Below are 19,466 nucleotides of genomic sequence, written 5' to 3'. Positions count from 1 at the left end.
GTTTATGGATGGGGATAATAGATGGAAATAGGTAGGTATATTTCATACAGGGACTGCCACGTGTAAGCCTGGTCACTTCTTGCAGCTTCCCTTATTTCTTATGTTCTTATATTCTTATTTCATTCCCTTTTTCTCAAACCTATAGATTTATCAATGTAATAATTTTCATTGTATCAACAGAAAAAAAGAATTGGGGAAACATGAGGATCCCTCTCTCCTTCCACCCTCTCCCTCATAGAAAAGTGATAACTGATGAGGGTCATCCGATAATGAATCTCTCTCTCTCTCTCTCTCTCTCTCTCTCTCTCTCTCTCTCTCTCTCTCTCTCTCTCTCTCTCTCTCTCTCTCTCTCTCTCTCTCTCTCTCTCTCTCTCTCTCTCTCTCTCTCTCTCTCCTTTTTCTCAAACCTATAGATTTATCAATGTAATAATTTTCATTGTATCAACAGAAAAAAAGAAATGGGGAAACATGAGGATCCCTCTCTCCTTCCACCCTCTCCCTCATAGAAAAGTGATAACTGATGAGGGTCATCCGATAATGAATCTCTCTCTCTCTCTCTCTCTCTCTCTCTCTCTCTCTCTCTCTCTCTCTCTCTCTCTCTCTCTCTCTCTCTCTCTCTCTCTCTCCCTCTCTCCCTCTCTCTCTCTCTCTCTCTCTCTCTCTCTCTCTCTCTCTCTCTCTCTCTCTCTCTCTCTCAAAGCAAGTTCTACACAAAGAGGTAGAAATGAAAGGAAATAAGGAAAGTACAGCTAACTAAAGATACAGGTGCACGGTTTGTTCCCAGAAGTGGGGAAGCATGTAATTCAAAGGTCAGGAGGTGGGGGTTAGTTACCATATTTGATGGCTCATAAGATGCATGGGCTCACAAGACATACCCAGTTTTGGCAGACATTGAAATTAAAAAAAAAAGTTAAATGAGCAGATTTAAGCTCTGAATATGAAGTGAAGGATTTCACCTGACATTTGAAGACTCTCACATGCATTTAGATCATTATTAGATCCCAATATTTTGCATTTAAAAACTTTAATATTTGCTAGTAGCCTACGTACCAATCCTGTTGTGAGATGTAAACACGTACCTGGCATATGGTGTTGGCAGTGACTGTGAGAGACAACAGGGATAATAAAGTTTGTTCATAAGAATGTTAAAAGATAGGTGCAATTTTAATTGTATGAAAGTGTGTCTTACCTCAAGGAGTAACGGCATCACACTGTAAAGAACACAGTGAAGCTTGCCCGTGTCACCAGCTTTGGCGTGTAACTGTTTGTTTTGGTATATATAATGCGTGGTGCATGGTCATTTAGGCAAATTCTTCTTGACTGGTGTCATTCTATGTGAATTACCGGTAAGTATGACCAATTTTCGTATTGTTACCTTGAAAGAAAGAGTTGTTTTGTGGTGTAGTACCAATCATCACTTTGTTTACATGTGCAAAGATGTCTGGTGTTTGATTTTAGAGCCTCTGTTGCCATAGACTTACCAACAACCACTACCTCAATGTTGAACCTTGGCCTCATAGGATGCAGGCCCATTTCCTGAGACTTTTTTTTTTTGAAGAAAAAGGTGCATCTTATGACCCATCAAATACGGTACTTCCCAGCGTGTCACTTGCCTTGGAAGGAGGGTGAATGCTTGAGCCACCATAATATTGTTAGGGTGTTTCCTTTTCTGGTGACAAATATATCATTGTATCCAGAATTAGTAATGCTACAAATCTCTTAGTACTGTAATTTCATCCTAGTTTTACGTGATTTTGAGAAATTTACCTGTTATGTACACAAACAATCACATTCGCCACCTGCCATTTAAGGGTTAATACGAATGGGTAAAACTATAAGTAGACAGTCACCTGAGAAAAATCCTGACTACAAACCAGAATTTGAACCAAGGACTTACTTCATTGTAGTTTGAAGAATTACTCCTTGAATATGCTTTGTTATTTACAGCATACAGAGTGTAACACTGAAAGGGGTGAAAGAATGTTTAATTCTAAGTAGAAAATGTTCTATACATATATGTATTTTAGGGCTTTGTTTACCTATCAGAGGAGTTGAAAATGTATGGGACTCATGGGTATACTATGTGTGTAGCTGTGAGATGACAGACAGACGGTTGCATTGTCGCAGCCTCGGAGGTGCCACTTGCTCAAATTACGAATGGTTCAATCTTATTTTTTGCTGGCTGTGGAATATTATAGTATCTTAGAACAAGACAAATGGTGTTAAAAACCTCTCTTTTGATGATGCCACATAGCATTTTACAGGAGTGCTTTTAATCACCACAATAATGTTGTCGTGTAATGCTTTTTTGGTAAATTACATGCTTTTTAATACCATTTGTCTTGTTACAAGATACTGTAATATTTCACAGCCTGCAAAAAATAAGATAAAACCATTCATAATTTAAGTAAGTGGTACCTCCAAGACTGCGACAATGCAGTTGTCTGTCCGTCACCTCACAGCTACACGCATAGTACACCCATACATTTTCAACTCCTCTGATAGGTAAACAAAGCCTTAAAATGCATATGTGTATTGAACATTTTCTACTTTGAATTACACGTTCTTTCACCTCTTTCAGTATTTGCAGAAACTCGTATTACACCCTGTATACATTTAATTTAATAATTCAATAACTAGTCTGAATTGTTTTGTAAACTCATATGAGAAATACTATGAGAGAATTTTGGTCACATGTCATCACTTCAAGTAACCATTGATTTAAATAGATTTATTGTTTCTTTCAGCCGGTGTGTGTTAAAGGACATATTCTGAAGCCACCACAGTTGCTTATGAATAAAGAGCTCTCACCAAAAAAAGGAGTGTGGGACATCAGAGGTAATGCTTTCTACAAGGGTGCTGATTTGACTTGTTGGGCTGTCATCAATTACAACTGTGGATTCATCAGAGATGAAATGTTGAGGTAAGGTGATGAATTGTCATCTTGACAATCATCAGCATAAACAAACTCCTTATCATCAGGTGCTCTATATAATTGTCAGAGTGCCTGATGATGCACTTTTGATTTGTGATTAATGTAATGTTTTTTAGTCGTATGGAATGTAGAGCTCTGTGTTTGTATTTGTATATCCGGAAGAACTGGAGTATTCTGGATCAACCACTTTCAGTCTGTTTTCAGTTGTTTCACACAAAACCTGTTACTTTTACTTAGCAGCATACATGGTTTCTTTTATTACCTAAGTCGTCTTTCTGACACATAAATGTAATTCTATACTTTGCATATATGTGTGTGGATATGGCAAGACAGGCAGCACTGCTTTCTGGTCACCATCATGTGTATGGCCATTCCTTTACCGATGGTCATGGTGTGGATATGGCAAGACAGGCAGCACCGCTCTCTGGTCACCATCATGTGTATGGCCATTCCTTTACCGATGGTCATGGTGGAAACATTGTTATCTTTTCTAATCATCCACTCCATGTCAGCCTGGTGGCTTTGGGACTTACTCACTAGGTTTGAAGGAAGCCAAAACCCTGCGTGAGGAAAAGGGACAGTGGAAGAGGTGTCTTGTCAGTTGTGTGTTTGTGGCCACCAAAGCCATGTGGGTTTCATCCTCTTTTAGCCCTCTGGGTGCTCAACCAGTACATACACACAGCAAAGTTCAAGGTGGAGATGGTGAGAACAATAATCGCAGCTTTCCACAAGGATGATTAGAAGGTGTCAGTCAACTTAAAGGAAACCTACTTTCAGCTGTCAGTTCATCAGGAGAGTCACAGGTACAGTCAACTGCAGTAAAAACTGTCACTCCGGTCCATATACAGACACCCCCCAATTTACAAATATTCAAATTATGAACTTATGTAGATACAAACATAAGACTTGGCTCAGTATCAATCCTAAGCTTTCTATAGCATAAAGGTCAAGAATGAGATCACTCCACTGCATTGCTATGTTACACCAAATTATGTGAGGACAAAATGCACACTCAAAGTGCTAGTCTATGTGGTATAACTGTGTGATATGAATTGCTGTGTGGCTCTTGTGATGCAAGAGATATTTGGTACAAAATGCATACTCAAACAGTGCTAGTCTTTGTGGTATAGCTGTGATATGAGTTGCTGTGTGGCTCATGATGCAAGTGATATTTGGTGTGGCTGAGAATGTTTTTAATTGTTATGTGACTGAGTGTGGTATGGGTTGTTATGTGGCTGGTGTAATGTATGGCATGATGTGGCTTTGTGTCCATGGTGTGGCTGGGTGCTATGTGTGGTGTAGTGTGTCATGGCTGATTGTTATGTGCAACATGGGGTGGAGGGTGAGATGTGGTTTGTGATGTGATATTGGTTGTTGTGTGGCTTAGAATGATGTAGCTTCATGTGGTGTGACTGAATATGATATGGTGTTATGTGGCCAGTTGTGGTGTGTGATATGATGTAACTGTGTGGCTGAAACAGGCTCATCAGAAATCCAAACTCACTTGTAGCAGCAAGATCAAGAGCAAGATGTTCCCTGTTGTTTATAATCTGCTGCACCGCTGCATCACGTTGAATGTGAGGACAAAATACACACTCACACAGTGCTAGGCTATGTGGTTAGCACAAACTATCATCTTTCAGTGCTTTCAATATGCTGAGTTTTGTAATCCTCAGAGTTAAGGCATCTTCAGTTCTCCAAGGAGTCTTGGAGTTCTGCCCACTTGACTACTGAAGAACAGACCAGTGGAGTTGCTTGGCATGCTGCCCAGGGAAAAAGAGTCATTAAGATCATTGCTGATGTGCCCCTCACAGAGACCACAGCAGCCTTAACCATTTGCTCATTGAAGTTTATTCTACTTAGAAGTGAAAAGCTGGTCTTCTAGGCCTTTTTGATATTCTCAGTTGAATAAAAGTAATTATATAGGACCAATTCTTTGCCTTTCTTATCAAAGCAAAGAGACTGGGAGACACATTGGTTGTTCTTGTTTAATGGTTGTTACATCTAAAGTAAAGCCTGGTTAAGACATTCCAGGTCAAAATGATGCCTAACGTTGGCCAAATATGACTTGTAAAAGCTGAATTGCTGGCATTTTCACACTATTTGTGCATTTTGGGTATGTTCCGTCTCCTAGATATCCCTGTTTATTATCCTATTCTGTCTAGACAAGCTGCATGTAATGTAATATAAAATATTTTCTAGTATTAGCAGTTATGGAGCAGTAGACACCTCCCAAAACAATAATTACTCCCAATGAGGTCTAAAGCACTGTTCAGGGGGTGCTGTGAACTTATCATTAAACCCAGCTGTGACCTCACTGAACGTTTCCCTTTGTGTCTCACAACACAAGGGGGCAGTCGCAGCCTGCCCTCTAAAGACAACTCTCTTCCTCCACACAAAACTACAAGCATCTAATAACACACACACCCTTCACTCAAAAATTTTAAAATCATCATGGCGACTCCTACACCAGCCTCGGAGTCCCCATCTGGGGAGGGGACCATAAATGTCCCCAGGTCGGACTGCCTTTCTGTCAACGACCCTAAGTGTCTTGACACCCCCTTCAACTTTTTCTTCATTAACTTCTGCAACATTCGCGGTCTAAGATCTAATTTTCAATCTGTAGAACACCACCTCTCCTCTTCTAAACCTCATCTTCTTTTCCTCACTGAAACTCAGGTGTCTGAGGCAACTGAGAGTAGCCCCTTTTCTGTTCCCTCCTACTTTCTCAATCCTCATTTTTTATCCAAAGCTGGATGCTGCGTTTATGTGCGCAGTGACTTAACTTGTTCCCGTGCCCATGCTCTTGAATCTTCCGAGTTTTCCACCATCTGGCTACGACTACAGAGTCACTCTCATAATAAATTTATCTGTGCTGTATACCTCTCACCTAACTCCTCTGACTATAAGAAATTCTTTGACTACTTAACTTCCAAAGTGGAGCACATTCTGACCCTCTTCCCTTTTGCAGAGATCTCCATTCTTGGAGACTTCAATGTTCACCACCAGCTTTGGCTTTCCTCTCCCTTCACTGATGATCCTGGTGAACTAGCCTACAACTTTGCTATCCTCCATGATCTAGAGCAGTTGGTGCAACACCCTACTCGTATTCCTGACCGTCTTGGAGATACGCCCAACATTCTTGACCTTTTCCTGACCTCTAATCCTTCTGCTTATGCTGTCACCCATTCTTCTCCGTTGGGCTCCTCCGATCACAATCTCATATCTTTATCTTGTCCTATCACTCCAATCCCTCCTCAGGATCCCCCTAAGCGAAGGTGCCTCTAGCATTTTGCCTCTGCTAGTTGGGGGGACCTAAGGAGGTATTTTGCTGGTTTTCCTTGGAATGACTACTGCTTCCGTGTCAGAGACCCGTCTTTGTGTGCTGATTGTATAACAGAGGTGATAGTGTCTGGCATGGAGGCATACATTCCTCTCTTTTTCTCGTCCTAAACCTTCTAAACCTTGGTTTAACACAGCTTGTTCTCGTGCTATACATGATAGAGAGGTGGCCCACAAAAGGTACTTAAGCCTTCCATCACCAGAATCTCATGCACTTTATATTTCTGCCCAGAACCATGCCATGTCTGTTCTCCAACTAGCCAAAAACTCCTTCATTAACAGAAAATGTCAAAACCTTTCAAGATCTAACTCCCCTCGTGAGTTCTGGCATCTAGCCAAAAATATCTCCAATAACTTTGCTTCTTCTTCTTTCCCTCCTCTATTTCAACCAGATGGCACCACTGTTATCACATCTATTTCTAAAGCTGAACTCTTCGCTCAAACCTTTGCTAAAAACTCTACCTGGGACGATTCTGGGCTTGTTCCTCCCTCTCCTCCATCCTCTCACTACTTCATGCCATGTATTAAAATTCTTTGCAATGATGTTATCCATGCCCTCGTTGGCCTAAACCCTCGGAAGGCTTATGGACCTGATGGGGTCCCTCCTATTGTTCTCTGAAACTGTCCCTCTGTGCTTGCACCTTGCCTAGTCAAACTCTTTCAGCTCTGTCTGTCAACATCTACCTTTCCTTCTTGCTGGAAGTTTGCCTACATTCAACCTGTTCCTAAAACAGGGTGACCATTCTAATCCCTCAAACTACCGTCCTATTGCTTTAATTTCCTGCCTATCTAAAGTTTTTGAATCTATCCTCAACAGGAAGATTCTTAAACATCTATCACTTCACAACCTTCTATCTGATCGCCAGTATGGGTTCCGTCAAGGCCGCTCTACTGGTGATCTTCTGGCTTTCCTTACTGAGTCTTGGTCATCCTCTTTTAGAGATTTTGCTGAAACTTTTGCTGTTGCCTTGGACATATCAAAAGTTTTTGATAGAGTCTGGCACAAAGCTTTGATTTCGAAACTACCCTCCTACGGTTTCTATCCTTCTCTCTATAACTTCATCTCATGTTTCCTTTCTGACCATTCTATTGCTGCTATGGTAGACAGTCACTGTTCTCCTAAATTTATTAACAGTGGTGTTCCTCAGGGTTTTGTCCTGTCACCCACTCTCTTCTTGTTATTCATTAATGATATTCTAAACCAAACTTCTTGTCCTATCCACTCCTACGCTGATGATACCACCCTGCACTTTTCCACGTCTCTTCATAGACGTCCAACCCTTCAGGAGGTAAACATATCACGCAGGAAAGCCACAGAACGCTTGACTTCTGATCTTTCTAAAATTTCTGATTGGGGCAGAGCAAACTTGATATTGTTCAGGGCCTCAAAAACTCAATTCCTCCATCTATCAACTCGACCCAACCTTCCAGACAACTATCCCCTCTTCTTCAGTGATACTCAAGTGTCCCCCTCTTCTACATCGAACATCCTCGGTTTGTCCTTTACTTATAATCTGAACTGGAAACTTCACATCTCATCTCTAACTAAAACAGCTTCTGTGAAGTTAGGCATTCTGAGACATCTCCGCCAGTTTTTCTCACCCTCCCAGCTGCTAACTCTGTACAAGGGCCTTATCCGTCCATGTATGAAGTATGCTTCACATGTCTGGGGGGGTTCTACTCATACTGCTCTTCTAGACAGGGTGAAATCAAAAGCTTTTCGTCTCATCAACTCCTCTCCTCTAACTGACTGTCTTCAACCTCTCTCTCACCGCTGCAGTGTTGCATATCTAGCTGTCTTCTACCGCTATTTTCATGCTAACTGCTCTTCTGATCTTGCTAACTGCAAGCCTCCCCTCCTTCCGTGGCCTCGCTGCACAAGACTTTCTTCTTTCTCTCACCCCTGTTCTGTCCACCTCTCTAACACAAGAGTTAACCATTATTCTCAATCATTCATCCCTTTCCCTGGTAAACTCTGGAACTTCCTGCCTTCTTCTTTATTTCCACCTTCCTATGACTTGAATTCCTTCAAGAGGGAGGTTTCAAGACACTTACTCATCAATTTTTGATCACTGCTTTGACCCTTTTATGGGACTGGCATTTTAGTGGGCATATTTTTTTTATTGGATTCTTGTTGCCCTTGGCCAGTGTCCTTCCTACATTTAAAAAAAAAAAAAAAAAAAAAAAAAGGAAAATTATGTTGTAGGGAGCACATCTAGCAGCTGTCCAGGTATCAGTTCTTTCACAGAGGCAAGAGCGTGACCCCTTTCTTCACTGCTCAGAATCCAGCATGTTAAGGCCATATTCTATCCTGTGTATCACTTCTTCAGACCTGTCCTATTTCATCAAATGTGCAAATACAAAGCACTCTGCAGAGTATTTTAGTGTGAATTGGCAGTATCAGTCATGATCTCTCATTTTATTATGACACTGTATCAGAACACAACAATATGTTGGAAGTCGTGGGCCAAGATATGGGTAATGGTGTTGTGGGCCAACACCATTACCTGATCCTCCAAAATGCTGCATGCCCCTGGAAAGTCTGTGTTCCACATTCATTGTAAACAAATATTATTATTCACACTGCAATTTTAATAATGGTTTTCATCTGCTAGTGACTCGTATGTAGATAATTCTATATGCTCAAAATCTTATTGAAAATGATACACATACATCAGCTTGTTTTCACTTAACATGTTTGCATCGCTGCCCATGAATGGCTATGTCTTTCACTCTGCCCTGCTGCCTGCCAATTTCTCCAAAAAGGTTGTGGAAGCCTTGGAAACTTGCCGCCTGAGGTAGTTTAAAGGTTCTAAGAAAGGAATGCATTGGAAAATGCCTATTTCCAAGGCTCAACTGAAGAAGACACCTTTAGTGGTATAGCTTTGAAAGAGAGCAAAGGTGAAATTTGAGGAGTCCTGTACACCAGAAATATTTTATAAAATAACAACTTATGAACATAACAGTTTATGAACAGCCATCGGGAAGCTAACTTGTTTATAAGTTAAGGAGCATCTGTATTCAGTAGTGGTGTCACCTTATATCTAATGAAAGCTGTTGTCACACTGCCTTAAATGAATGAGACACTTCATTTCTGAGAATTCTAATGATTAAACTAGTGGTGCTAGATGAATACTGAAAATTCTAATGATTAAACTAGTGGAGCTAGATGAATACTGATCACTTTATTGTCAAGAGCAACTATTTAAATACTGGATGAGACTCAGATTGAATGGACAAGGGGAAGTAAGGAAATTTACATGGGGAATATGAGTTACTATGTGGATAAATAGCTAGAAGCTTCAGGCTGGGTAGGCTACGTGTCAGGGATGCACCCAAGTTTAGTCCCCAGCCTGTTTTCTCTCTCTCTCTCTCTCTCTCTCCCTTCCTTCATTATTCTTTTCTCACTCATTCTTCTTTCTTTGCTTTATATTGCATCATCTTGCTGCATACAACAATAAATATATATATATATATATATATATATATATATATATATATATATATATATATATATATATATATATATATATATATATATATATATATATATATATATATATATATATATATATATATATATATATATATATATATATATATACACACACACACACACACACACACACACACACACACACACACACACACACACACACACACACACACACACACACACTCACACACACATACTGTATTTCTCACCATATAAGATGCACCTATAATTTAGCAGGGGATATTTAGAAAAAATAAAATAAGCCCCACTTTTCTGTAACTTCATAGCCCGCCACACAATCAGGCTTTGGTCCAAGTTGCAGCTCAAACCAACACAAAAGAGTAGAAAATATACCAGTTTATCAATGGTCATATTTGTCACTGAACAATTATGTCTATGATACTACCTTATGTCGCTTTCTGTTTTTCTCTGTGTTCGAGATGTTCCACTATTGGTTGAAAAACCCACAGTGCTCCTACCCAGCTGTCGACTTGAAATGGTAAAGAAAATACTGGGAACTTATTTCAACCTTCACACTCATTTTATAATCTCCCAGCTAACACAGGAACACAAAGCATCTCTAAATATAATTATAAATAAGCAATAACTTAGTTGTGGTTCAAGCCACCTGGGGTTGGTGGTGAGTTGGCGTTGCTGGGCATTCCAAGCTAGTGGCTACATAGCCAGGTTTTCATCTTTCTAAATCATGACTCTTGATAGGGAGGGGAATAGCAGAAAATAGCCAAGAACAAGTGATTGTCATGGGAGACTTGAATGGCCATATAGGGATCCTAGGGGAGGAGATAAATAGAAATTATACCTTACTGTTAGATTTTGCTTTATATAATGAATTAGAAATACTGAACATTATAGTAAGTGATTGTAGGGTAACCTGGGCAGAGAGAGGAAGGGAGTCAGCTATAGATTTCATGTATACTGGTCAGTGAGAGGGCCAGGAAAATAGTTTAGGGATATGTGAATAGATGAGGAAGGTGTCATAGTGTGCTGATTCCCCAGTCACATATTTAAAAGTAAATATAAAGAAAAATATGTTAATTTATTCAGGATACAACAGAAAAAAAATAAGGAATAAAAAACTTGTATGTATATCACTTACTAGTGTAATTTGAAGAGTGAAATATTCCCCTCAGTTGACCTCAAAGGAAAAAAATTACTGGCTTAAAAAAGTTCAAGAAATAAATACTTTTACTCTTCATTCTCAAGATCACAGAGAAAAAAAGATAACACTGAAAAAAGCAGACTGAGGAGGATCCCTATCTAATCAAATACCCCTTAGGGACATCACTTAGCTAACTAATTAAATACTACAGATCCCAGGGTGCTTATCTGTCTCTTTGTTGAGGATGGGCACCTGCATAGTGGCTGTAGACAGGTCAGGGTTCTAGGTGAATGGTGGTCTGGCCACCCAATCACATGGACTCATCAGTAGTGAAGATGCAGCAGTAGAGGTGATGGTGTTAGGGAAAGGGTCTGCAGGCAACCCTGGTGATCCCTCACAGCCTTGTGGTGTCCATGTGGCATCACCTCACAACCCCCAAGGTGACCTGGGTCAACCTCGTCCCACTGCCTTTGTCCACTTGGTCCCTCCTTATCTACTTGGTCCTTCCTAGTCTGCATGATCTCCTTGACACACCTACAGGGATTTTAGTGCATCACCTCTATTGATCACTTCTCAGGTCTGTGTAGTCACAGCTGTGGCCACTACTCACCTTGCCTGCCTTCTCCTAGACATCTGGTGGGGCAATCAGGGTGTGCGTCTTGAAACTTTGCAGTTCAGAGTCAGAGAAAGTGAGAGCAATGCTGTGGCTACCCATCTAGGTGTTGATATTACTTTGCACCTAGCTTGGCCGCTGGTGATTGGCCATGATGTGCTTCTGCACTACTTAATCTTTCTACAACCTTCCTATTCCCTACCTACTTTTCCTAAATCAGAGTAACATCCTCTTCTGCCTAGTTTTGGTACCATTATTGCACCATATTCACCTTTCAATGAATCAACTGCCAACCTGGCAGTTTTGCCAGGTTGGCGTGGCTCTCTTTCCAAACAATAACATCTCAGCACCATCCTAGTAGGCACTCATTTTTTCTCAGCAAGGTAAAGTGAGATTAAATTCTAATTTATTTCATCTAGTTGCTTTTGTATTTACCATATTTGATGGCATATAAGACACACCTTTTTTCATAAAATGGCTAAAAAAATACCCTGCGCCTGTAAGGCCTCCTGTAGATTTAATTTTGAAATTTTCTTCACCTGTACACCATAAGATTTACACCACTGTATTGTAGGCAGGGGTGCTGTATCATTTTTTTCAACCATAATATGATATAAGGAAATTTTGAAAATGAAAACACGGCCCTGTTCAGTAATGCGCCAAACATGTTGTTGACATCTCAACAGCTGGGCTGCACTCTTCACCTTGCCTCCGTGACTAAGTTACTACCTTTGTTTTATTACTGCAATTAAGGATATTTTTTCTATTGTGATTGCTTACTTTTTGTTCATTTGTACTGGTAGCTTGCTTTAAATGATACATGCTTAAATTCATAAAAAAGATTTTTTCCTGAATATGCCTTGCTGAAATGGGAGCACATGTTATATGCCATCAAATACAGTATGTATTTTAGTATTAAACAGTGTTTTAATTATCTCGTTCAACCCTATCAATGTACTGTATGATATGCCAACAACATTTTTGGGGGAATGGATTAATCATTTTCACTTTATTCTTATGGATTTTTTTTTTTTTTTAATTCTTTGGATCTGGAACAGATTAAGGCTGTATATCAAGGTGTCACTGTATTGAAATGATTAGGGAAAAGAAAGGGAAGTGTACTAAATAAGAGATATAAAAGATTAAGGAAAGAAATGGACAAGGAAGTTGGAAGAACAGAATATGAAAGAATATGGGATCAATACAAAAGTAAGCAGAGGGAAATTAAGTACCTCATTAGGAAAGTGTGGGCAGAAAGAGAGAGAGAGAGAGGTAGTTGAGGAACTCAGGGAGAAGGGAGAGGAGGAGGGAAAGGAACCTGTTTGCCTTTCTGAGGTGAAAAAAATAGGGAGGAACTTAAGATAAAAGAAATATTGGTGGGGAACAAGGGAGGAACTTAAGATAAAAGAAATATTGGTGGGGAACAAAGTTGTGAATGGGGCGGAAGGAATTAAAGTAGAAATCAAGAAATTTTAGGAGATAAATGACATGACAGAGCCAGTTGAGTTATGGGATAGGATGCTGCAGGGAAGCATAAAAATTGGTATTTAATTTTTCTCTCAAAATATACAATGTTCAGAGTTATATATTTAATTTTGTTGACAGAGCCTACTTTCATTCATGATCATTATTTTTTTTACCAAAGGCATTGATAATTTTATCTTAATTTGTTACTGTAAAAACTAATAAACCTTGAATATGTGTGTGGTAAAATGTGCACAACAAAAATGCATCATATTTATTATCCTTCTTTAATAATATTTGCCAAGTTACTGTTTCTGTCTTCATACAGCTCATGTTTTATATATATATATATATATATATATATATATATATATATATATATATATATATATATATATATATATATATATATATATATATATATATGTGTGTGTGTGTGTGTGTGTGTGTGTATTTACCTAGTTGTATTTACCTAGTTGTGCTTTATGGGAAAAGAGCTATGCTTGTGCTGTCCCATCTCCATATCTTTTTATATCCAACTTAGCCTTGAATCCATGTATACTTTCTGCATTTACTATCTCCTCATCCAGACTGTTCCATACATCAATACTTCTATATGGGAAACTATACTTTTTGACATCTCTTCTACAAGCACTCCTCTTCAGCCTCTTCCCATGTCCCCTAGTGTCCCGTGTATCCCAGACCATTAAGTCGCTCTGGTCTACCTCCTCTACTCCCTCATATGCTTTATATATCACAATCAAGTCTCCCCTTTCTCTCCTCTTTTCCAACGTTGGTAGATGTATCCTTTCCAGTCTCTCTTCATATGACAGGTCCCTGATACTTGGTACCATGTTCGTAGCTGCTCTCTGAACTCTCTCCAACTTCCTTATATCCTTTTTTCTTGTATGGCAACCACACTACTGCTGCATATTCTAGTCTAGGTCTTATCATCTTCCTGACTATCTCTTCATCCATATATGCAAAGGCCTGCCTTATTCTTCTCAACAAGTTATAGGTTTCTCCTGTAATTTTGCTAATGTGTCTCTCTGGGGTCAGGTTCCCAGTCACTGTAACACTGAGATCCTTTTCCTCTTCTGCTCCACTCAACCTTACACCATTCAACACATAATTTCCTTTTACTCTTCTTGTACTTTTTCCAAATTCTGTTACCTTACACTTATTTAAATTAAATTCCATTTCCTATCTATAACTCCTCTCTGATATCTTGTTCTGGTCTTCTTGTAACTTTCCACAGTCCTCTGCACTCTCAACTTTCTTCAGCAACTTTGCATCATCTGCAAAAAGGCTCATATAGCTGTTCACACTCTCCGTCATATAATTTATATAGACTGCAAACATGATTGATGCAAGTACTGAGCCTTGGGGTACTCCACTTATGACTGCCCTCCATGATTTTTTTTTATCTTTTACCACCGTTCTCATTTCTCTGTTTGTCAAGAAATTTTCCATCCATTTCAGCAGGCCCCCCTTAGCCCACCATTATGCTTCAACTTTCACAGCAATTTCCCGTGTGGCACTTTATCAAAGGCCTTCTTCAGGTCTAAATAAACACAATCAGCCCATCCATTTCTTTCTTGCATTATATCTCTACCACTCTATAATAAAAACTCAGTTTGTAATACACGATCTCCCTCTCCTAAATCTAAATTGTTGCTTTATTATCACTTCATTTCCTTCTAGGTACTGCATCCATTTATCCTTCACCAATCTTTCACACATTTTGCACACCACACTTGTTAGAGACACAAGTGTATAGTTTAAGGGCTCCTCTTTACTACCACCTTTGTAGATTAGCACTATGTTGGCTCTCTTCCATTCAGTTGGGACTCTGCTTTCAATTAGGGAGCTCTCAATAATATTATGTATTACCCATGTCAACTGCTGATTGCACTCTTTTAGTATCCATCCTGACACTCCATCAGGTCCAGGGACCTTCCTAATGTCTAGTCCTTCCATCTGTTTCTGGACATCCTCTTCAGTCACTTGAATTTCCCCCAGACCCATTTCCTCACTCATCTCACTCTGCCACACAAATATTTTCTCTTTTGTGAATACTGACTGAAAACTCCTGTTCATTATCTCTGCCAGTTCTGCCAGATCCTCACACATTTGACCATTCACCTTCAATCTGCTTATTCCTTCTCTATTTTTCATTTTGCTGTTCACATATCTAAAAAATAGTTTTGGTTCCTCTTTGCATTTGTCCATAACATCTTTCTCATAATTTTTCCTTCCTTCTCTAATAACCCTTACATATTCATTTCTTGTAGTTGTGTAGTTTTGCCATAGCTCCTGTATATTTTTCCTCCGCCATCTATTCCATGCCGTTTCCCTCTCCTCCCTAGCTATTTCACATCTATTATACCAGTCATTGTTATATCTTCTCTTTGTCTCTACTTTTGGTACATATCTTTTCACTCCCCCTTCATAAATATTGATGAAAGCTTCCCACTTCTTTTGCACATTACTTGCTGTGATAAGTGTACTCCAGTCCGCTTCACCAAAGTATCTCCTCATTTGTTCAGAATTTGACTTACCATAATTAAATCTTTCACTTTTATAATCTTCACATCTACTTTCCTCTTTTTTTCTTTAATACAAAACCTTATCATGACATGGTCACTTTTTCCTAGTGGACAACATTAGTTCATGTCTTCTATAATATCTGTTTCTTTTGATAATACCAAATCAAGTCTTGATGGCTCCTCTCCTCTGTACCTAGTGTTTTCCTCAACCCACTGTGTCATAATATTATTCATTGCCAGTTTCAGAACCTTATCTCCCCATGAGTCCTCCTCCTATGTTCCACTCCTCCCAATTTATCTCTTTACAATTAAAATCTCCCATTATAACAATTTTGCTGTTTTCTTTAATTTTCTTTACAAGTCATTCTTTTGTCTCACTCAGCAACTGTTCATGCTCTTGTCTATTCCATGTCTTTGTTTTTGGTGGGACGTACACCACTGTGACATATTGTAATCCTCTTCCATTTATTAGTTGTAAGTTTAGGCCTTCCACCAAGCCTTTTGCCTTTTCCACACTCTCCATCCTGATACCCTTGTTAGCAAGCATCATCACTCCACCTCCTTTTCCACATCTGTTTCTTATCTACATATTGTACTTTCCCCCTCCTAAATTTGGTGTTTCTGAATCTCTTAGTTTAGTTTCTACCATTGCCATGATGTCTGGTTCATTTGCTTTTATAAATTCATTCACTTCATCCATCACTGAAACTAAACCATCCTTATTAGTGTATGCCACTGTCCATGCCCCTTCCTCTCTTACAGCTGTGCCTTTGCACCCTTCACTCTTTGCATGTACCACTTCCTCAACCTTAGGTCCATTACTCTCCAGAAAAAAGTTACTTTTTTTTCTCTTGTGTTCTCTGTTCGTTCCTTTCTTTTGCTTCACTTCTCAGTTTCTTCCTTTCTTCCTCATTCATTTCTTCTAATCCAGACTTTTTTAAACTCGTTACTTTTGGCTAGCTTCCACGCATTTGCCAGTGTTTCTTCAGCTGCTGTTTGGTATTTTAGTTTGATTTTCAATGGTCTTCTTTTTCCTTGATCATATTTACCAATCCTGTACACCTCCTCTATTTCATCTTCCAACTTTGTATCCCCTTCGTTTATCACACTCAGTACTAATCGAGCTGTTTTTCTTTGTTCTGCTTCTCTTTTATACCAATTTTTTTTTATCTCACTTTCTTCCAGCCAATGATCATTACTGTCTTTTTTTTATCTACAGTGTCTACAGCCAATGATCATTACTGTCTTCTTTTTATCTACAGTGTCTCTTACCAGGTTTTCCTTTTCCTTTATTACCTTTATAACCTCTTTAGTCAAGCCTTCTTTACTCCTCTGGTCCTTCACTACTTCTGTATAACTCACTTTTTTCTCCAGCTCCTCACACTTATTTACAGATCTTTCTGCCATTTCCTTAACTTGTTCTTGACTTTCCTTAATTTGCTTATCCCTGTTTTTGTCTTGGACTTCAATCATTTTCATCCTTTCCTCCAGCATAATCATCTGTATTTCTCTAGCCTTCATCGTTTTATCCATCATTCCCATTTTCATTTCCAGTATTCTAATTTGGTTTTCCTTATCATGTATCTCTTTCTGCAGCAGTTTCTCTTCATTTTCTAATTCCTTTCTTAGTGAATTGTTTTCTTGTTCCAACCTCCCATTTCTTATTTCTAGGTCTCATACCTTCTCCCATATCTCTTCAACCTTCACCTCCAGCATGGTTAATTTCCTTGCATTCAGTTCCTGTAACTGGCCATCATCCTCTGCAAAACCACTAAAATCCAAGACTCCTCTTCCTGTGAGTGTCCTACTGGCGGCTATGATCAGCTGTCCGACGTAAACACGTGTGTGTGTGTGTGTGTGTGTGTGTGTGTGTGTGTGTGTGTGTGTGTGTGTGTGTGTGTGTGTGTGTGTGTGTGTGTGTGTGTGTGTGTGTGTGTGTGTGTGTGTGTGTGTATATATATATATATATATATATATATATATATATATATATATATATATATATATATATATATATATATATATATATATATATATATATATACACACACACACACACAACAAAAAATGCATCCTATTTATTATCCTTCTTTACTAATATTAGCCAAGTTACTGTTTTTCTTCATACAGCTCATGTTTTATATATATATATATATATATATATATATATATATATATATATATATATATATATATATATATATATATATATATATATATATATATATATATATATATATATATATATATATATATATATATATATATATACAATACTGCATCTCTAGCTATCTTTTGCTATTCTCATGCTAACTGCTCTTCTGATCTTGCTAACTGCGTGCCTCACCTCCTCCTGCAGCCTCACTGCACAAGACATTCCTCTTTCTCTCACCCTTATTCTGTCCACCCTTCTAATGCAAGAGTTAACCAGTATTCTCAGGCATTCATCCCTTTCTCTGGTAAACTCTGGAACTCCCTGCCTGCTTCTGTATTTCCACCTTCCTATGACTTAATTCCTTCAAGAAGGAAGTTTAAAGACACTTGTTCTTCAATTTTTGACTATTGCTTCAGATCCTATTCAAGAACCGACATCTCAGTTGGGCTTTTTTTTTATTGGATTCTTGTTGCTCTTGGCTGGTGTCCCTCTTACATATATATATATATATATATATATATATATATATATATATATATATATATATATATATATATATATATATATATATATATATATATATATATATATATATATATTCATTTATTTATTTATTTATTTATTTTTTTATTTTTTTTTTTTTTTATAACTATGGTGCCCCACCCAAGTGTCCCTCCCATTCTTGCACCTCTTTTTCTGCCACTGGATCTTACTACCTGAAGGATTTCCAATGGAGAGTGGGGGACATCTTTGCTCAATGTCTGTTCATGGCAGTAAATGATGTTGCTTGAAGTTCCTTCAGGATATGGTGACTTTTTTTCTTGAACTCAGTGCACCATGGACATTCAGTATGAGGTATTGGGAGGCATTACCAAGCACAACCACTCCAGCATTCCCCTAAACTCAAAATACTGGGAGCTCCTTTACAAGTAAATTGGCATCACTGACATTTTTATTGTGGACACTCACCCTCTTCATACTTTTCATCTAGGGCATGATCCCTTCTCCATTTAATTTGGGAATCAGCTAAGTAGAAGAAACAAGTATTGAGTGAAACAAATTTCCTCTTTAATCCTAAAAGGGATTTTCCCACTCACCTGTTTCTTCTACTGAAACCCTCCTAACCTCTTTTCATGCATTATGTCAGCAAAGGAATGGCCATACCCAAGGTGCCAGACAGGGAGCAGTTGTACCTGTGTTACCAGATGCACACACAGACTTACAAAGTATTGAGTTTAATTTATGTTTTTGGAAGGACAAGTTGGATAATAATAATAAAAGAAATCATATATGCTAAGTAGAAGAAACAGTTGAGTGAAAAAGCCCTTTTAGAATTAAGAAGGGATTTCTTATTAGCTTGTCAGAAAGTGTGTATTTTGTTAACTTGCAGAACATAATTATATTTAAGGCTATTAAATGTATGTTTTGAATATTCCAGGCCTTTTATTGCAAATATAAGAAAAATGGGCAAGGAGCGTGGGATGACCATAAATGACCCAGCACTTATATACAGTGGCCGCAGTCCTGCACCTGAGAGAGACCTTCCTAATGTTAAGTTGAGATTACCTGATGTTCAATTGATCATGGTTGTTCTGCCAAGAGATGGAGACTACTACGGTATGTGTATGTGTGATGTTGCATCAAATGAGTAATAGGTACTAAAAAAAAATAGTTAGATGTGAATTTGTAAGATGTGAATACATAAACCATTGAGAAAAATTATAATAGTTAAGAAAAATTTGGACTGAAGCCCTAATTTTATTCAAAATGTACAGCATTGGCATTAATTTAA

The 19,466-nt window shown here is 38.5% G+C and overlaps 1 protein-coding gene across 1 annotated transcript in view; it reads left to right on the top strand.

The window, feature by feature from the left end:
• Window positions 1-19,466, top strand: part of LOC135111538 (protein argonaute-2-like) — a 253,733-nt gene that overhangs the window by 147,966 nt on the left and 86,301 nt on the right. The window contains exons 9-10 of the mRNA XM_064024947.1: window positions 2,748-2,923; window positions 19,113-19,291. Coding sequence (XP_063881017.1) covers window positions 2,748-2,923; window positions 19,113-19,291 — 355 coding nt within the window. The remainder of the gene's footprint in view (window positions 1-2,747; window positions 2,924-19,112; window positions 19,292-19,466) is intronic.

This window comes from Scylla paramamosain, chromosome 22 (assembly GCF_035594125.1).
Source record: "Scylla paramamosain isolate STU-SP2022 chromosome 22, ASM3559412v1, whole genome shotgun sequence".
Taxonomy (NCBI): Eukaryota; Metazoa; Arthropoda; class Malacostraca; order Decapoda; family Portunidae; genus Scylla; species Scylla paramamosain.
Note: the sequence above shows the minus strand (reverse complement) of the source record. Positions and strands in the feature narration are given on the sequence as shown.